Raw genomic sequence first — 19,118 nt, forward strand, 5'->3', positions numbered from 1 at the left:
AACTCGCTCCAATTCGGATACGATTGGACGTAACCTCGAAGTATCTCTTCGAGGACGCGATTTACGCGTTCTGTTTGACCATCCGTTTCCGGGTGATCAGATGTTGACATAGTCAGCCGTGTTCCGAGAGATCGGAACACGGATTGCCAGAACGCCGCCGTGAATCTCGGATCTCTATCCGAGACTAATTCACGGGGTAACCCATGGAGTTTGAATACCGTGTCGATAAAGACACGGGCACAACCCGGAGCCGTAATCGACTCTGGTACCGCAGCAAGGTGTACCATCTTGCTGAATCTGTCTACAAAAACAAGGATTCCATTGTTTTTGTGTTCGTCTTCGGGAAATCCGAAGACGAAGTCCATAGATACGGACTGCCAACACTCTGCCGGAAGTGGTAGAGGTTGAAGAGGTGCACGGGATGAAGGGCTAGGCTTCACCCGTTGACAAACCTCGCAAGCACGAATGTACTTGCGCACGAATCAATACTAGCGGGGGTAGTAAAAGTTGCAATTTACTGTGAAATAGGTCTTCTCACGTCAACGATGCCCAGTTGTTGATGCATCGAGACACTCATACATGATGCGAAAGCGCAAATCATTGTGAGTTGTGACGACGACAAGTGGAGTGTCGCCGGCAACGACTGTGTAGTACTGTAAGCCGTTGCTTGTTCTGTATCGATCGAATGACGATCGATATATAGCCGGTAAATCTATTAAAGATTTATTGGATGGATTCATCAACAGATGATCCAATAAACGCAGAAGGTCCTTATCTTTTGTGTAGGTTTTCTTAATGTCATCAAGCAAAGTTGATGACGGAACACTTGTAATGAGTGTCGCAATAGTGGGATTATTTTCTCTGTTAGAGCGCACAGCCGGTACGAAATAGGGTCAGCGGAATAACGCATCAGCGACGACATTAAGTGGTCCTGGTTTTTATTCCACGGAGAAATTATACTCCGCGAAGAAGGATAGCCACCTTGCCATTCTTTATGACGCATGGTCCACATATACGATGAACGGTCTATCTCCGAGGAGATAGAGCCTAAATTTAGCCAGTGTATATTTCATGGCAAGGAGTGCATTTGCATGCACTGGGTAATTGCGTTCAGCAGGTTGCAGCTGACGCGATTGGTAACAGACAACCAGCTCCGCGCCGTCTGTATCGCATTGCATTAACGCACAGCCGCTTGCGAACTCGCTGGCGTCACAGACCGCTTGTAATGTTCTGTGTTGACTTGCAATCGCCAAGATGGGCGATCACATCAAGCTTTGCTTGATACCTTCAAAAGAACGCTAACAATCAGCGTTCCATAGCCAATTCTCGCCTTTATTCAGAAAGATGAACTGTCATCTCGGCAGAATTGCGTGAGAATTTGTGTAAGAACGCCGCTAGCCCAAGGAACTAAGTCCCTTAACATCGACTGAATGTGGCCAGTCGGTAATTGCCTTGATTTTGTCGGGGTCAGGACGCACGCCGTGTTTCCCGACGATGCACCCAAGAAGTGGCATTTCGCTTGCAGCGAATTTACACTTTTTGAGATTTGCGTTCAACCTATGCTGTCGCATAAGTGTAAGAACCTGACCAACCTGAGTTTTACGAACTTCCATGGCCGTCTTTCTGTCCATAGCCCGGCTATGAGCGAATACATCGTCGAAATAACTCGGTTCGAATTCTTGAATCGGTCTCATCAGATTCGTTACGCATCTATTGATGTTTCAAGGGCGTTACTAAGCCCTGTGGCATTACTAGCCATTCCCAGAGCATCCCACTGGGAGAGCTCACTGCTATGTACGGGATGTACCATATACGCATAAGGATATGATAAAATCCATCCATCAGATCCATAGACAAAAAGATGGTACTCTTATACCATCTATGATTACGTATTTTTTAGGTATCGGCGTAACGTTGCAGCATTTAATTTATTGAATGCGTCCACTATCCGCCACCTTCCTGTGGCCTTTCGCACACAGAACGTCGGAGAGGTAAGTGGGAAGGCTGACTCTCTTACAAAGCCCTCTTTAAATTGATCGAAAAAAACTAGTCATCAATACTTGTTCACGAGGCAGTGGTTACTGCTTCGTGACACAGTACTCTGAGACTGGTTTGAGCTCGATTTCATGGCGAGTGCTTTTATCCTTAGACAACTCGCATGGAGCTATTTCAGGAAATAAATCTCTGAATTCAATCAAACCATGTATAAAGGATTTGTCTTAAGTGACTATCTCTAAATCCGAGTCTTCACATCGAGGACACTTTCGTCTATCGATGAGCTGCTGAGAACTTGTTCGTTTTCTGCAAAAACTACCGCTGACCAAATATCGGTCACGCATTCGTCCTCTAGGACGAGTACGCAGATCTGCTTGATTCCATCACTATGCAGATCTCTCAAGAACCGTTAGGTTCTAGGGTTGGTAATTGAGTTAATTTCGAAGTAAACCTCAGAGGCGCATACAGATAAAGAGTTTAAGCGTCTACTCTGGATCCGTCATTAACCAAGACATTCAATGTCTCGGTTTCTCTCTAAGGTTCCTTTTTCACAGGCTTGCCGAGGGATCAGTTCCTCGGGATGCTGAAGTCTAGTCACTTCAGCATTAATTATTTGAGGAGCTTTCTCTTGTACGTGAGGACTTATTCCCTCAACAAATTCCGACTGTGGTTGCGCTATCACCGTCGGTCCTCTACGGTCGACTCTCTACTCGACTTAGGATCATTCTTTTGTCCATTTTGGACCGCTAGACGTACATTCATGTCTCAATACACTCGACTTATTCGATTGAGGACCTTCGGCGCTGCCTGTGCATTCACACAGCCGCCCGCAGCTGACTCTACAGTGTGATTAGTCATCACACTGTGATCTTGTGCAGTCGTACTAAAGACCGTACCACATGTGATGCCATCGCACTCGCTCGTAGTATTTTCACACGCTTGTGGACGCTCCAAGACGTTCATCAGATGGCCATCTGATGAACAAGTGGCAGGCATCTTTACGGATCGATGCTGCCAGCTGATCCTTGGCTCGTATTTTCTGAGCCAAGGTAAACCTAGGATGACATCAAATTTGTCATCCAAAACCAGTACGATGAAATCATCATCGTACTGTTAATCTTTTAACGTGTAGTGAAATTTCACTACGCGTTTCATTACTGTTATCGATGCTCCTGTCGCTAGACGCACCGTCATCCTCGTTGGAGGGATCTCGCGCTAGATATATTTGTGCTTACGACCCTCTAGTGACTGGCGACAAATAAAGTTATTCGACGCTTAACAGTCTAATAGGGCTCTAAGTGACAAATCATTTGTCACTTTAACTTCAAGGTGATGAGGGATACCTCATCACCAGGTGCAGAGACAATTTAGTCAAGATATTTGCAAATGCTCTTGAGAGTGCTGGATCAGTAGGGCGTTGCGCCCTTACTGACCCCGACCGTTTTTTGGCGGTCCGCCTCGCTGTTGCGTTTTCGCTACAACGTCGGACCTGCAATCGTTGCCCTTTATGGCAACGGACCATAAGTACGTTCAGTGCCTCTCGGTAATATTACACTTAATGAGCGTAATGACCTACCTTTTAACAGCGATTACATCTCTGCAATCGCTCATTGTTCGAAAGCGAGGTTTCTCGCTTTCGACGTAAGAGAGGTCCATAGGTTCTGGACCTCTCGTCGTCTCAGAGGACGATACGATGACGAACTACCTTGAGCCTGTCTCAAACTCAGGTCCTCCTATTTCGCAAGTCTATTGCTTCTTCAAGCGTATTTAATTCCAAGCGGAACAGATGGGTCTTTACGGGACCATCTGTAAGACCTTGCATGGATACCGTAATCAACGTATTAACATGAACTGGATTGTTCATTATAAAACTCGCTAAGAGTCGTATATGCCGGGCATAAGCGTGAACATCGCGGTTGCTTTGCTTGAGTTTCAGAAGCTCTGATCGAGCTCTGAACTCAGCCCTAGCGATTTAAACGTCGGTTTTAGCCGGCTTTATATACCTCTAGCGAGCCAAATACATATGGGTCGCGCAACTTGAGGCCTAGTGCTCAAGTTTTGGCACGACCTGCCAAATTTGATTGAGCAAATGCGACTTGCATTTGCTCGTCGACGATGTGACAAGCCTTTATGGCATCGTCCCCAAGTCGGCGAACCACCTTTAAAGGAGTACTCTTCGACTCTTCTATACTAAGAGATGTCTACCTTAAACTATTCGAACGACGCGTTGTGCGTCATCCCAGGTACAGGGGTCTGTACCTGTTGCAAGCTTTACAGTTCTGAGTACTAGTCGGCAGTGCCCCGTTACACCTAATAGCACTTTGTAGTCCGTCCAAGGACCACATTTCTATCATCTTACATGGACATTTTCGATGATAATGGGAGTACGCATCAGTTTTGCGGAACAGCTACTCCTTTTTAAGTGACACAGAAAAGGAGTGCGGTCGAACGAATAAGTTCGACCGTAGGGAATGATGCCATCTTAGGAAGGCTCTTGACAGGGCTTCAGTACAAGTCCACTTTATACTACTTTAGTGCAAGTGGTGCCACACGTTACTTCACGTGCACTAGTACGTGCAGAGGAAGGCTCTCTCTAAAACACTTGCTTTATAGAGGGTTAAAAGTAAAGTGTATTCAATATAATTAAGTCCTTCGGTTTCTATCTATTTACTACTAACTTTAAACTAATACAAAACATGTAATAAATTTTTATCTGTCCCTCTCTTGCGCGTATTCTGGAACTGGGAACGGGAGGTACGTGGATCGATACCCGCGGAGGGCGGTACGATGGCACATCGCCGGAGATAGGCTATAAAGCAGACGAGTAACCATCCAATGGATGGCCGCCCTGCCAACCCGCACCGAAGGTGTGTGATAGTTGGGTGAGAGGAGGCCCTGTGTCCGTATCGTATTTGGTATGAGTGTCGCTGCGATTCAAGAACAGCTTAGAATTGCTGCTCATCCAACCTTGCTGTACTAGCCGAAATTCCCCATAGTGTAATGAGGGGTTAGGGGTTCCAATAAGAGGATTTCATCAAATGAATCTCTTTGCGCGTGTCCAGTGCTATCGTTACATGAAATTAACACTTGAAGGTTGCTAAATAATATTAATAACCTTCAAGTTTAATTTAATGTAACAACACACCCCTCTACACAAATAAAGTACTGTGCGTTAAGTTTCTAATATTGACATCCATCAAATACATTGGACTTCTATCCTATGAGATAATATCTACTATACCGTAAGCAAAGGAAATAATTGAAGTTTAATGTCTTTAATTTTGCCTCACAGATGGTCAAATCGCATTATATTACCATTATAAGATTATTAAGCTTACGGGTCTACCACATTGTGCTAACGCGAGTATTCACTTCAACAATTTTTAGCCGGCTTTGCTGCGGCCGTCCGTACTTGATATTAAAGCAGTTGTCACTTACTCAATGCACGCGAATCGCGTCAAAATGATACCGCGGAAGGCAACCATCGTGGTGAGTATCCTCTAATATTATCGACACTAGCAGCTACATGCCATGTATTTGAGATACCAAATGTGACGCAAGCCATGTTGGAGCAGCCTGTCGTTGTCGGAATAATAATTTATTGGACCTATATTGTCCCTGCTTCGCTTCACTGTGTGCCCGTCATCAAAGCAGCCAATTCTGGCTTCATTTTCGAGACTTTCTATTTTTCTGTTTGTAAGTTGACACCACTGGAACAACAGTAGCAGCTAAAATATCTTGTATGCACTTGGTTTCTTTCTAAGCCATCGAGATAAAGCTCGAAATAAGGCTAGCTCGCTAAATGTTGGAACTGAACCTAAATCTAAAACACTTTTAATAAAACCATCAACTAATGAGTAATTTGTAGGAGGGATAACTTCTTGCATTGCTAAGTTTTGAAACGCAACTGTTCTGCGAGGTCAACTTGCGCAACATGTTTGTGTACGTCCTTGCCGCAGCAGCACCGCCTAAGACCTTGCGCGACGAGACGCTCTTACACAGCGGTGCACTCAGTTTATCCATATTTGTTTTTTTAAAGACGCGACGAGCCTTAATTAAACAATGAAGACGAGCACCCCCCCGCTGCTGGTCTTGTCGGAGCAGGACAGTGAGCTTTTATGCGAACTGGCCGAAACGCTCACGGTGCACAATATTCAGCAATACAACACATTAATTAAAACAAAAGAAGGCTTCGCCGATTGCCGCCGCTGGAAGGAGCTTCGCCGCAAGGACGGCGTCCGGATATACCGCGAACGCAACCGCCACAATGGCCTTCCAAACACGCCTTCGCTACTATTGCTTGGCACGATTAATGGAACGCTCGATGACGTCATGTACGGCGCCGTGGCCTCCACGGACGAGGCCATTCGCTTAAAATCTACGTGCACCCTGGACGGTGTCATTGACAGTAAAGTGCTCCATGAGCTGGTGCACCCTACGATGGACGATCCCTTCCACCACATTGGCGTAAAATGGCGCCTATACAATAGTCAGCGCGACTACATATCATTGGACACTACGGGCATCGCCCACACGGTGAAGCGCGAGCGCATTGGCTACGTCATCTCACACTCGGTGGCCTTTGCGCAGATCCCTGGCATGGAAGAGACGCACAACATAGAGCGAGGCAACATGTCCGTGTGCGCATTATACATTCAAAAAACGCTAGACACCGTCGAGTGCTACGTGCGTGGTTTCTTTGACTTCCACACACAGAACGAAATGGTAAACACAATGTCGCTCCAGTCCATAGCGGCGCAGTGGTCCTGCTTTACACGGAACATCGAGTGCGCGCAGATGAAAAAGCTAGTGTGGCGCATGCGCAACCTCTCACGCATCAATTCATCGCTATCGCTGTCTAACGTTCGGTCATCGTGGACTCAGCAAGCACCAGCTTCGGTTCCAAAGAGATGTACATTGTGCTCGAAAAGCTTTGGGTTTCTCGGTGCCAAACCCAAGCGTTGCAAAAGCTGCCTACAGCAAATTTGCTCGCGATGTTGCTCCAAGAGGCTTGTGTGCGTTGTCGCTCCAGACCAACGCACGGTGCTTGAAAAGAAACGCAGCTTCTGCTGTTCTTGTCTCGCAGATTCAGCTCATTCTGACGCATTAGAAGTCGCTCGAGACGAGCTTGCCAACTCGAAGGCACACTATGAAGCATGTTTGGCTGAAGCTCAAGCGATAGCGAGGCCATCTCGAGCCAGTTTCATGCATAGTGTGGTCTCCCGCTGCAGCCGGGTCTACAGCTGAAGGTGCATGTTCATGTTGAGTGGTAAAGAGTCGATAATGCGTGAATTTTATAATTTAGAACATTTGAAAATAAAGGCGTGCGAGGGAAACAATCCTATAAATTATTCTTTTTATTTCTTAACCAATTGTCTACACCACGACCCAGTTTGACCGTCTCCTTTTCAAACATATTTGTTTGATTCGATCTTGAGATCACTTGGAAGTCGAAACTCGTCTTTGGCTACGATATTCGACAACTCATCCTTGCTAAATTCGATCTTGAGATCAGTATTCAAACACCGTTCTTCACTTCTGGCAGGGAGTGACGATACGGGAGGTAAGCATTTGTTGACATCATTTTGAGCTAAAATGAACAAATGTCTTCTGATTCCCCTGTTCTGATACGGTATGCAACGACTATAGTCATCGATCCAAACTTATAATTTACATTTGACGATGTGACGTGATCCAGTCACGTCTTCCTACACTTTGAAAGCGCTACATCAAAAATGAGGAATGAAATGACGGTGTAATGGTTGCCACTTAACGATTTTAATCGAGAACCTTGATGGAATGCGGGGTGCAGAAGTTGCCGCCGTCAGCAAAAGCAACTGCGACACTGAATCCTTACGCATCCCGCATATGGTTGAATTTCGAAAAGAATAATCGATTATCTGGATTTATCTTGACCGATACCAATACCTCGCCGACTTACTAGAGGACAATTCTCTTATCAATCAAAACAATGAAAGAAACTGGGTATGCTGACTTCTATATTTAAAAAAAAAATCTTGCTAAGCTCGCGTAAAACCTTGCCACGCACGCTAAGCAACTTGTTCTCTGGTGAAACTTCACGCACATTGTTGGTGCGAGTAAAGTCTGCTTAACACATAGGAACCGTCGTACAGCAATTTTGTGAATCTCTTAAAGTAAAAGACTCCTTATATGAGGAGTCTTTAACTTTAAATCGCTACATCAAATTTAATTATTAACATTTTCGTTATTAAGGTTATTTTACGCGTAACGAGAAGGAATGAATTGTGTGTAGCATACCCATTCTTTCTGCTTATATATCGATATCACATGGTTGCAAGAATGTATATCTCGTGGGTATTACTATGGACAAATGGACTATTGTAGCCCCAATATGAGGCCCTTTTGTCAAAATTAGACAGCGACTTAATAATTGAGGGCTCAAACTGTAGCATAAGTCGTAAATTTAATTTCTAGTGGTGCTTGTACATTATTACAACCGATATAGGCCACGCTTTCCTAAAGACTGCGACACAATCGCCACAGCAAATAACGAGGTGGTTGCCATTCTTTTGCGAAATATAAATTTCGTACTGAATATAATCGTCTAGGATGTGCTTTTATACGCTTTTTCTTAGTTAATAACATAAATTGCTGATGGTAGACTCGAAAATGAGTATATTTAGGTCCTAAAATTGCTAATCAGATGCTATCTCAATGCCTGTAGCGGAGCTACTTCGCTCCTAAAGTCAAAGGAAGACATTCAGACTCAGAGAGTCACTAAGTTCTATTGAACTAATGTGTTTAACATCTCAGGGAGTCGTACATTTCATTAAAGCTTAAGGAATCCTAGTTCAAGGGATTCAGGGGTTCGTAGAACCAAGTGGCAACTAGTGCCCAAGAGGATATACCTTAGAAAGGCTTCTATCTCTTACAGATCAATGCGCAAGCCTTAGAAAGGCACTTAACGCCTTAAGATCAAAAGGGGAAATGCACTATATTTAACTATTTGAATCTAAAAACCTTACCCTAGCTAATTATAATAGATTTTGGCCGCCAGATTTATATCGGGCGACGCTCTTTTTCCTCCTCCTCTGATTGAGAGTGGACTTTCAAAGTCCACCATTCCCTTATCGTCGAGGAAGGTGCTAAGAGTTTGTGACTCACGCTTGATTGTCATGAGACAAAGGAATGAAAACAACCGAACGGTTAGCTGTTTTGGCTCCAACCTTAACGAGGAAATGAAGCGAATGTTGTCACTCGGTGTCAACAGTCTGATGGGGCACACATCGGTTGGAGAACCGTTGTTGTGGTACATTTACTTTATGGGTAAATGACCCTTTTATCTAATTTTAAAATAGTTTGTTACTTGAATTACATTTATTATGTGTAACAAATGTGGTCGCCGTTCGCTCACGCCTTCTCCTCCGGATGAAGGTCGGTGGACCCCGAATCCGTTCCCAGAACGTGGTGCCGCTGATGTCTTAACTGCATTGACCAGGACACGAGACCCTGAGTCCAACATCATTACGAATCCGCTCGATGAAGAGCAAGAGCAGATAATCCTCATAGAGGAAAAAAAGCTCGTCGTCGAGCTGCCGAGATAGCGAAAGCTAAAGCTCATAGTGAATATAGATTCACTCCGCTTAGTGGGGACGAGCGTCTCAAACATATAGCGGGTCATAGCTTGGCCATCTGGATCTCTGGTGACCCGGCGAGGACGCCGAACGAAATCGCTGCCCGCGACGCTTTTAATGAGCAATACCTTACGCCAAAGGTAATGACGCGAAGCCAGTATCTGACGCGTTTACGTGATCAAGCCCGTGGGGCTTCGGTGACCTCCATGAGACAAATTCCGATCATTTTGTTTCCAAACGAAACTAGGAGTGAAAACGAAGTCTCATTTGAGAACTGGGTTTACCGAGCCCGCAGACTTCGTAATATTTGAAATATCAAAGAGTCTGCGGATAGAGGTGATGTTTGGTTGGAACGGAATCTTCGCTTTGATTTCGCCAAGCTTAAGGCCAAGGCCAGTTACGTTCGGCATTTATGCCACAAAACGAAGAAAGGCCTAGCCGATATATCAGTGCTTCGGTTGACCGTACAACCATGTCGAAGCCGCACTGAGGCTATGGATCCACCTGATCCCACGTTTAATGGTGGGAAGCGTCGTTTAACGCGAGTTGACCCTGAGTTTGGCGCTCAAAAACGTCAACTGCGTACGGGCAATCTTGCCGAAGAGGTACCTCAAACTCCCAAGAGTTTTCAGAAGAGGGGTACCCTAGTCACTTCACTAGATACTATGGTATTGACCCTCACCGATGACGTCGCTTTAAGGTTTCTCCACATAAAAGTGAAGGTCCCCCCGCGCATCAAGCAGCGCGGGAGGGGCGGCGAAATTTCGGCGGAAGCATTTGATGCTCTACGGCACAAGGTGCAATTTCTTCGTGAGGTCCTTCCTCGGGTTGAGAGCTCTTTTGAGGCGGTTCGGGACCGTCTTTCGACGCGGAGCGTCAGCAGCCTCGTTTAGAGGGTCAGTTGGATATCTTGGTAAGGATGCAACAATCTGCGGCACGACCGCCTGTCTCGGCGCAAGCGCCTTCAAGTCCACGTAGGAAGGGTCCCGATATGGCTTAAGCAAGCCAACGTAATACACTGGGTGTGTACGCAGCTTGCTATGAAGGTTTAGCGTATAAGCTAGGCCCTTTTTGCCACGACCGTAAATGGTCCAACAAAGCGCGACGCAATTTAGTCTTGAATACCGCGGAAACCAAATTGGTAGGTAGGTTTTTGGCGTTTAGTCAAGCTTGGTCTCCGACCATAAATAATTAATACAGCTTCTGCCTTTGGCATCTGCTTGTTCTTTTTGTCTGTCTTGGCTATCAGCCATCGTATCCCTTACGTGTCTTAAGACACTAAATCGCGTAGCGAGAAACTCGCTTACTTGTTTTCGAACGGTAACAGGGCTGATATCAGCAAGCCTATCAGCAAGCCTATCGGCTAATTCTCCCCCACCAAGCCCTGAACCACGCGGTGGTATCGTTTATGGAACGCGTGGGTGGGTAAGACCGTTTACATAAAACAAAGTATAGTCTACAGAGGCATGAATAGCGTTATTTAACACAAGATCCACCACTTGGAGCAATGAGCTCCAGCCCTTTGGTGCCCGAGCACACACGCTGCGTAAAACGTCTTCAATGACGCGATTGACACGTTCAGTTTGACCATCGGTGTGCGGATGATCCGCAGTGGACATATCCAATCTGGTGCCAAGCACTCGGAAAATTGATTTCCAGAATTTATACGTGAAACGGGGATCCCGATCAGAGACAATTGCCACTGGCAAACCGTGTTGTCGAAATACGCGATCGATAAACAGCTTAGCTGTACCCAGCCATTTTGCTCAAACGGTCAACAAAGACCACCATACCGGAGTTACCGGCTGAATCTTTCGTTAGCCAAAAACAAAATCCGTACTAATGGACTCCCAGCATCCGATGGGAACGGGAAGACTCGCCAGTGGCGCAGCAGCATGTGCCGAGGGCTTAACCCGTTGGCACGTTTCGCATGTGCGAACATATGTGCTGACCCATTTATAAAGTTTGGGCCACCAATAATCTGACTGATAGAGCCGTACGTCTTTTATCTACCGAGATGACCACCAAGGACAGTATCGTGTGTCTGATAGAGGTTTCGGTACTTCAAAGACTCATCATGAGGATTAACGACATGCGGAGGGTCCACGATGTTTGTGCAATAAAGCAACAGGTTGTTATCGATAGAAAATCGTGGTAACCTTGCACGCAAACGTGCCAACAATTGAAAATTCGATTTTGTGCTCTTAAGAGCTCGTAGCAGAGCTACAGACTGCTCATTAATCCAGAAATAGGCAACGAGATAGTCGTTGGATGAGAAAGCCCCATAATCCGGCCTGTGTGATAATGCATCGGCCAAAGCATTCTGCTTGCCGGGCTTATACTTCACCTCGAAGTTGTGTTTTGCAAAAAAGGAAAGCCGTCGGGTCTTTCTCTGTGAGAGATGGGGCGACTCAGTCGCCGTGCGTAAGGCACGTAATTTGTATATATCACAAACGGCTTAGAGCCTAGCAGATGAACTCTGAATTTGACGAGAGCATACTTCATAGCAAGTAACTCTTTGTCATGAACTGGGTAATTCTTCTCCGCAGCTTTAGGCTGTCTAGACTTGAACGCAATAACACGTTCATGCCCATCAACATCTGTTTGTAACAGAGCACTGCCAATGGCAAAATCCGATGCGTCACAGACGACACCGAAAGGCCAGTGTGGATTTGGCGTGCCAGAATTGGGGCATGGATAAGACTGTCCTTAACTGCTTGAAAAGTATTTTGTTCTGCGCTAGTCCAGCACAAACATGTATTCTTTTCATAATGGCCTAGCCAATCACCTTTTTTCTGCTATATTTGTGTAAATAGTTGGCGAGACCCAACCACTTACGCAAATCTTTTTGGTTTTTAGGAACCGGCCAATCTACTTTGGCTTTTACCTTAGCGGGATCCGCTCTTAGGTCTCGCTTCCGAATGAAGAACCCTAAAAAGGAATTTCTTCTGCGCCAAAAATGCATTTAGATGCATTGGCATACAATTTGTTTGTGCGCATTCACTCGAGCGCTGCTCGCAAATGGTATAAATGATTTTCTATCTCCGACCGACCCTGCTCCGCACGACGATGGACAAAAATGTCATAGGAATAAGTCAAAGCATAACCTCGATGAGGACGAAACAGTTGCGTCACTAGACAATTAAATGTTGCCGGAGCGTTGGAAAGCCCTTGTGGCATAACCAGCCACTCCCATAACATGCCGCTTGGGGTGCTAACCGCTGTAAGCGGGATATTGCTAGCTCGCAGGAGCAATTAATAGTAACCATCGACTAAGGCCACTGTACATTGTACATCCAACCATATTGTTCTAAAGAATATCCTTTCTAGGAATGGGGGCTTGTGCTGGTATAGCGACAGCATTAAGCTTATTATAAACATGTACACTGCGCCATTTACCATTTGGCTTTTGGACACAAAATGTCGGCGTCGAATGAGGAGAGTTGCTCTCTTGTGCCATTCCAGCCTCTTGTTTAGCACGGAAGAAATCATCAATGACGTCACACTGCTCCCTTGGTAAAAGCCATTGTCTTGTGACACAGTATTTGGTTCCCGGAACCAAGTCAATTTCATGAAGAACACCTCTATTTGGAGGTAAAGCAGATGGTGGATTATTACATACCAAATCTTGGAAATCCTTAATCAAGGAATAAAAGGGATCCGTATGATCTTTAAGGATCGGTGTCCCATTTTGCGCACTAAGTACAGCTTTTGTGTCATCCAGGACAGCCTCGTCTAGAAGTGACGATGATTTTAACTCAATTGTTGGTCGAATGACCACCATTTCATATAAGTCGCCAGCCTTTAAGGCTCGACCGCACTCTTCAATAGACATTTTGTCTAGCTTTAAAAGAGCATGTAACGAAGGGATTGCCGCAAGTCTAAATCCTTCCTCAATGTTACCGGTACACCATTTACAAGCGTATGTAATTGCTCACTGGTATCACTTTGTGAGGGTATACACGCTTCGTGTCCATCCTGTCTTGGAGTGGAGACAATACGCCTCCTAGAGGCCGGGACATTCACGTCCCCGGGTTTTCCAGCCTGTATTGGTTCTAAAGAAGACATGTGTCGAATTTGACATCCGACAAGGAGTAAGGCAACTCAACTTCCTTATCCAGCGAACGTTTAGGTGTCGCTTCAATGCATTTGGAGGGTTTGACCCAAAATGCCCTGGCGAACAACCAATAGTGTCACTATAGACACTCAGTATGGTGCCAAATCGGCCGATCACACTCGGTGGACTTAGACGTGCCACTCCACGTATCTCAGGGATATTGCACCCTTGAGGTCCTGGCGAACCGCCAACAGTGTCACTACTGACACTCAGTATGATGCCACCTCGGCTGACCATACGTGGTGGACTTAGAGGTGCTTTCCACGTATCTCAGGGATATTGCACCCTTGATGATTCGGCCTTAGGCCAACAATGCTTTCAGCATTCTGTGCATCGTTATTACAACGAGTGTTACTCGACGAAGTACGTGCCGTTCCACTTATTTCTGCTGAGTCGGGCTCAAAATTAAGGCTATTAACATTAGAGTTTACTAACTCAGACATGCCAATGTCTTAAACACTGACAGACTCATTCAATGAACCGCGCCAAAAGCGCTTTTGTTGCCTAGCAAAGGTGGGTTCATTACTCTCCAAAACTTTGCTAGGAACATTGCGCGTGGCGCCTAAGGTCTTAGACCTCCAATCGATCCATGGCCCATGGTGTTCAAACCAGGCCATACCAAGGATGAGATCATATCTCGAATCCATATCAAGGACGAGACAGCGTTCCATACTGTCAAAGGGCAGAAACTTAATACCTAAGTTCAATGGAGCTTTAAGAACAGTGTCACAAGTCCCAGTCGCTAAGCAAATAGTGATTGTATCACCTTCATGCGCACTAAGCGCCTCAACGTATTGTTGACTTCCTTCAAGGGAAACTCGTCGAGCATAATTGCAAGACGCTCCTGAGTCAATAAAATTGACCACGGCTTATTAAAGCCCTTTACAGTCGCTTAAGCGACTAGCAAGCCAGGTGTGTACTCTTGCCCCGTGCCATTTAGCACCAAGCTAATTGGGGCTCCGTTCTGCTTATTTTCACTTCCTTGAGTTTCGGCAGAGCCTAGGTCGTCCCCAGAAGAGCGCCCCGCACCTACTGGGTATCGACGTTTTCCCGCACCGTACCAGATCTCTGGTATAGGTCGGAGTTGGAGCTCTTTCGAGTTTTACGCGAATTTCGAAGAGGGCAGGCAGGACGTAAATGTTTCGTGCTTCCGCATATATAACATCTACTGATGGTCACATGCTGTTCCACAGCTTAAACAGCTTCTTCTCCTTCCTCAACGTCGTGTTGTCAACACAACACGACGTTGACACCATGTGAGGCATGGAAGCCCTGACTCACGTCACAACCGATGCAATTTTACTTTGCACCAGTTGGAGTTTGTTTCTCAACTTAACGCGAATCGCAGTAAGTCTTTGAAGCCAGAATTCGCGTCCAATGTATTTGACATTGTGAATGAACGCGCTCCAGGCTTGCATAAGCAAAACTTTATCTCGCTTATTATTGCCACTAAACCATCGATTTAAAAAAGGAACGAGATAGAAATCTTCCTCAGCGCGAAAGCTCTTCGCGCTGGGATCAAGACCATGTAGCTTTGTCGCAATAAATAATGGATATTTATTGTGAGGAGTAGTTTCTCCAGACAAGCTATTGATAAGCCTTTCTGGCAAAAGCCACGGCTTCTTTTCAGGGGCGAGACGAGACATTTTATTGTCTTCACTCCACTGAGTGGTACCCACTGAAGCAGGGTTACCATAAGAACTTTTCTTACGATGGCTTACGCCATCGTCATCTCTTGCACAGAAACAGGTGCAGGTGACTGTACGGGAGATGGAACGGGCGATGAGGGTCATCCTCATCGTTGGAACCAAATTGACTATTAACTCGTCTATCAGAAAGAGCCCTCTCATTCGAAGGCTCATAGTCAGCCGCCTGACGTCTATCAGGCGACTGTTCTATTCTCCCGAGTCGGCCAGTTCGTCCGACTCGCATTCGTAGTCGACCTTCAAAGAGGGGTCAAATTTCTGTGGTGAACCACCACGTGCACCCGCAACATCTAGTGTTGCGCGAGAAGAAGATACTACGGCAGACGGAACGTCTGCCGCAAGAGACATTAGTGCGTCACCCGCGGCTGCATGAACCGCAGCCGAAGGCTCCGCACTACCAGCATGAATTTATTCATCATGCGATGGAATTTAAAATGATGGTTCTGACCAATCAACATCATTATATAATTTAGTGGTCACATAGTGACCACTTCATCCAATGACACTCAGAGTGATTATTTTTTGGGAGGGGTGATGTAACGGGGTGTTTCGTTACATGAAATTAACACTTAAAGGTTTTTAATTAATATATTATCTAAACAGCAGATAATTTTGAAAAAAATATTTTATATAGTAATGCTCGGAAATCTTTTTCATAAATAGGTATAAGCCGTTATATCTATTTACCCCGCAGACTAATCACCTGCAAACGTAAACAAAGAGAGAGAGACAGATAAGATTTCAATTGCACGTTTAGTATTAGTTCATAATTTAATTAGCATTACCAGATAAGAAGAAGAAAAAACTTAATTATATTAATCCAGTATTCATTTAACCCCCTTTAAGGTTGTTGTTCTAAAGAGTAGTCTTCCTCTCCACGTACTAGTGTACGTGTAGTGACGTAAGGAACCACTCGCAACTGAAGCAGTGCGAAGTGGACTTGTACTGAAGCAGTACACGTCGTAGTGCACCGTTACTCTTAAGTTCTACCTAACATCGTATTTTGAAGAAATATCGTATGTAGGCGGGCGCACCGTAATGCGGCCATGCTCTACTTAGACACACACCCTAGCACAGCGAGGAAGCGGGTAAATCAGCTTCTCTTGCGTGCAGTGAGGTAGTTGTGGTGGGCGCCTAAGCGACCTCACCCAACGCACTAAGTGCTCAGGTAAAGTGTCGTCATGGGAGCGGTAATGCGGCTCCTCGTGCGCACTTAAGAAGGAAATAGTCATCAGACTGAGTTATTTTTGATCGCATAAATATAAATACCTGTTTTTTCCAATCAAAAATGTCATCTATGTAGATAATACTAATATGTATTGCGAGCGTATCTTTCTAGATACCTCGCGTAACGGATGATGTTAGGCGTCATCCCTCAACGAGCTCATGAGGAAGGATGTTGGCGCATTATTGCGCATCCAAACTTGTCTCATGGCTCACAACATGGAGACACCAACATTTACGAATGCTGTCTTGTCGTCTTCGCTGGATAGCGCGGCGACAATTTACGAGAGCGCTGCCCATAAAGGCGCAGCCGTTTCTTCGTTGGGTAAAATCACAACGCCTTATGCTCAGGCAAATGTCCATAATGGTTCTGACACAGCGAATTCTGAGCCAAAAGCTCCGCCGACGACACGTGAACGTATTCAGTCGGCGCCACAAGCCAGTCGTTTTGAACGTGGCTATGTGACGGGTCGTATATCACCGCTATGCTTCCTCCATCTAAATGGCCTCGTTTCAACGGGCTAAGAGCGTCGCTTTTAGAGCGTCGCTCCTAGAGCGCGCTTTTCTAGACGCAAAAAAATATTATGGCGTCTTTAAGTCACGGAGGGCTCAGGGGAAATTGCTTAGGCGTATTTTCTCGATCCCGGTCGTGTACGTTCGAATGAAACGCCCGACCAGTACGAGGTGGAATTCTTGCGCCGTAGACTGTTGCGATGAAGCAACGGTCGCAGCGAATTACTTTTGCCCGCTTGCGTGTGAAAGAAATCATGGGCGGTACTGTACCCCTTGTTTCTTCTCACAACGCTGCTTCTGCTAGTCTTTTTGAGACTAGCAAAGAAGCCTCAGCTGGTGCTCGTTTTCAGAGGCAGCCACCAAGCCGGGCACATCAATACGTAGGGTATCGATCGTTTCCGAAGAGTCGAAACTCTTCGGGTAACCTTTCCATTGGACGAGGATCTGCTACCTTTGCCTCACGGAGCGGTGGGCAAGCAACCTTCCAACAAGAAAGCGTTAAATCCCACGCGCATCCATCAGTGCAGGTGGCGCCCGATAGGAGTGGCGATCTCGCTCACCTACTTGCGGCTGCCTTACCTTCGTCCGTTCAGTCGCATGCTCTAAGCGCTTCTGAACGACGTATTGCGGATCTCGAGGGTCAAGTCTTCAGACTGACCTCGGATCTTCACGATTACCGCGCGAAGGATCGTTTGGGTTACGAACGCCTTAAACTTTGGCTGGGCCTTTTTAAAATGTTGATGCTTAGGGATCCGCGTTACTCACGTGATGTCCTTCGCTCTCCGAGTCCTGTTCGTGGTGAGAGGATTTGGTCGGCTGATACTTTTTCGCCTTCTCCGTCTTCCTTACCCGAACGACGCTCGACTCACTGTCGGCGTCACCATCGGTCTCCTTTGACGGATGGGGGTATGTGACCTCATTTGGGTCTACATACCGTTTCAGACGAACCACGTAAAGTACGGGGTGCGTCTTCATATACGAGGAAAGGTTGAGCCTATAACTTAGGTGTTTAACCTCTTCTACCACTGTAAAGGGATCACTGAAACACGGCAACAACTTCGTTGTACCACCAGGTAGTACAGAAATTGATTTCTTAGGAAGAATAGCAGTACTTAATAGTACTTTTCACCCACTCGAAAGCGTTCATTAATTTTGCGACCATTTCGGTCCGCATATTCTTTTTGCTTGTCATGTGCGCTTGTCATTGCGTCGTGGACTTTACGTGTGATGGATAATCGCTCATTCACAAAGCGTTGAGCCTCGCTCACGCTTTTAGCATCAAACTTGCCTATGATACCGCCAAGAGGTCGGTCATAAGGCGTAGGTTTATTGACCACTACTAAACTGGCACGGTCATTAGGGCAAGTTGTTGTCTTTGAGATGATACCGTCATGGGTCATCGTCATATTGACGAAACTATGTCCTTCTTTCGCACCGAGCATAGTGAGGGGCCCTCCCCCACAAAAACTCGGGCTGCGCACAAACGAGACTGGCGTCCGAGGATGGCGCAGTCCGTTAATGTAAAACGGTGTCTCATTCGTACTGGCGTGCACTGTTAGAAATAGCGAATTCTACAAAGGGCAATTGCTTGCTCCACTCTTTGGGAGTTGCTATAGTGCGCAAGACATCGGCCACGACCCGATTGGCACGTTCTGTTTGGCCATCGGTCTGGGGATGATCTGCGGTCGGCATGTGGAGCTTGCTACCTAGCAGCTCGAACACATGTCGCCAAAAACCAGACGTAAAACGAGGATCCCGGTCCGATACTATGGACTCGGGCATCCCGTGTAGTCGGTAAACATGATCCAGGAACAAGAGAGCTGCCTCCTTGCCTGTGATCGATGTCTTACATGGTGCTAAATGCACCATTTTGCTCAGTCTGTCTACAAAGACGACTAGCCCTGTCCGACCCTTATGATCGGGCGGCATGCCAAACATGAAGTCCAG

At 46.1% G+C, this 19,118-nt stretch overlaps 1 protein-coding gene across 1 annotated transcript; it reads left to right on the forward strand.

Annotated features, from left to right (window-relative positions):
- Nucleotides 1-6,057: 6,057 nt before the first annotated feature.
- Nucleotides 6,058-7,242, forward strand: CCR75_009318 (uncharacterized protein; the record flags this gene model as incomplete). The annotated part of the gene is made up of 1 exon (XM_067967359.1): nucleotides 6,058-7,242. The coding sequence occupies one exon, from the start codon at nucleotides 6,058-6,060 to the stop codon at nucleotides 7,240-7,242; it is 1,185 nt and encodes a 394-aa protein (XP_067823965.1).
- Between the last annotated feature and the right edge of the window lie 11,876 nt (nucleotides 7,243-19,118).

This window comes from Bremia lactucae, linkage group LG15 (genome assembly GCF_004359215.1).
Source record: "Bremia lactucae strain SF5 linkage group LG15, whole genome shotgun sequence".
Lineage (NCBI taxonomy): Eukaryota > Oomycota > Peronosporomycetes > Peronosporales > Peronosporaceae > Bremia > Bremia lactucae.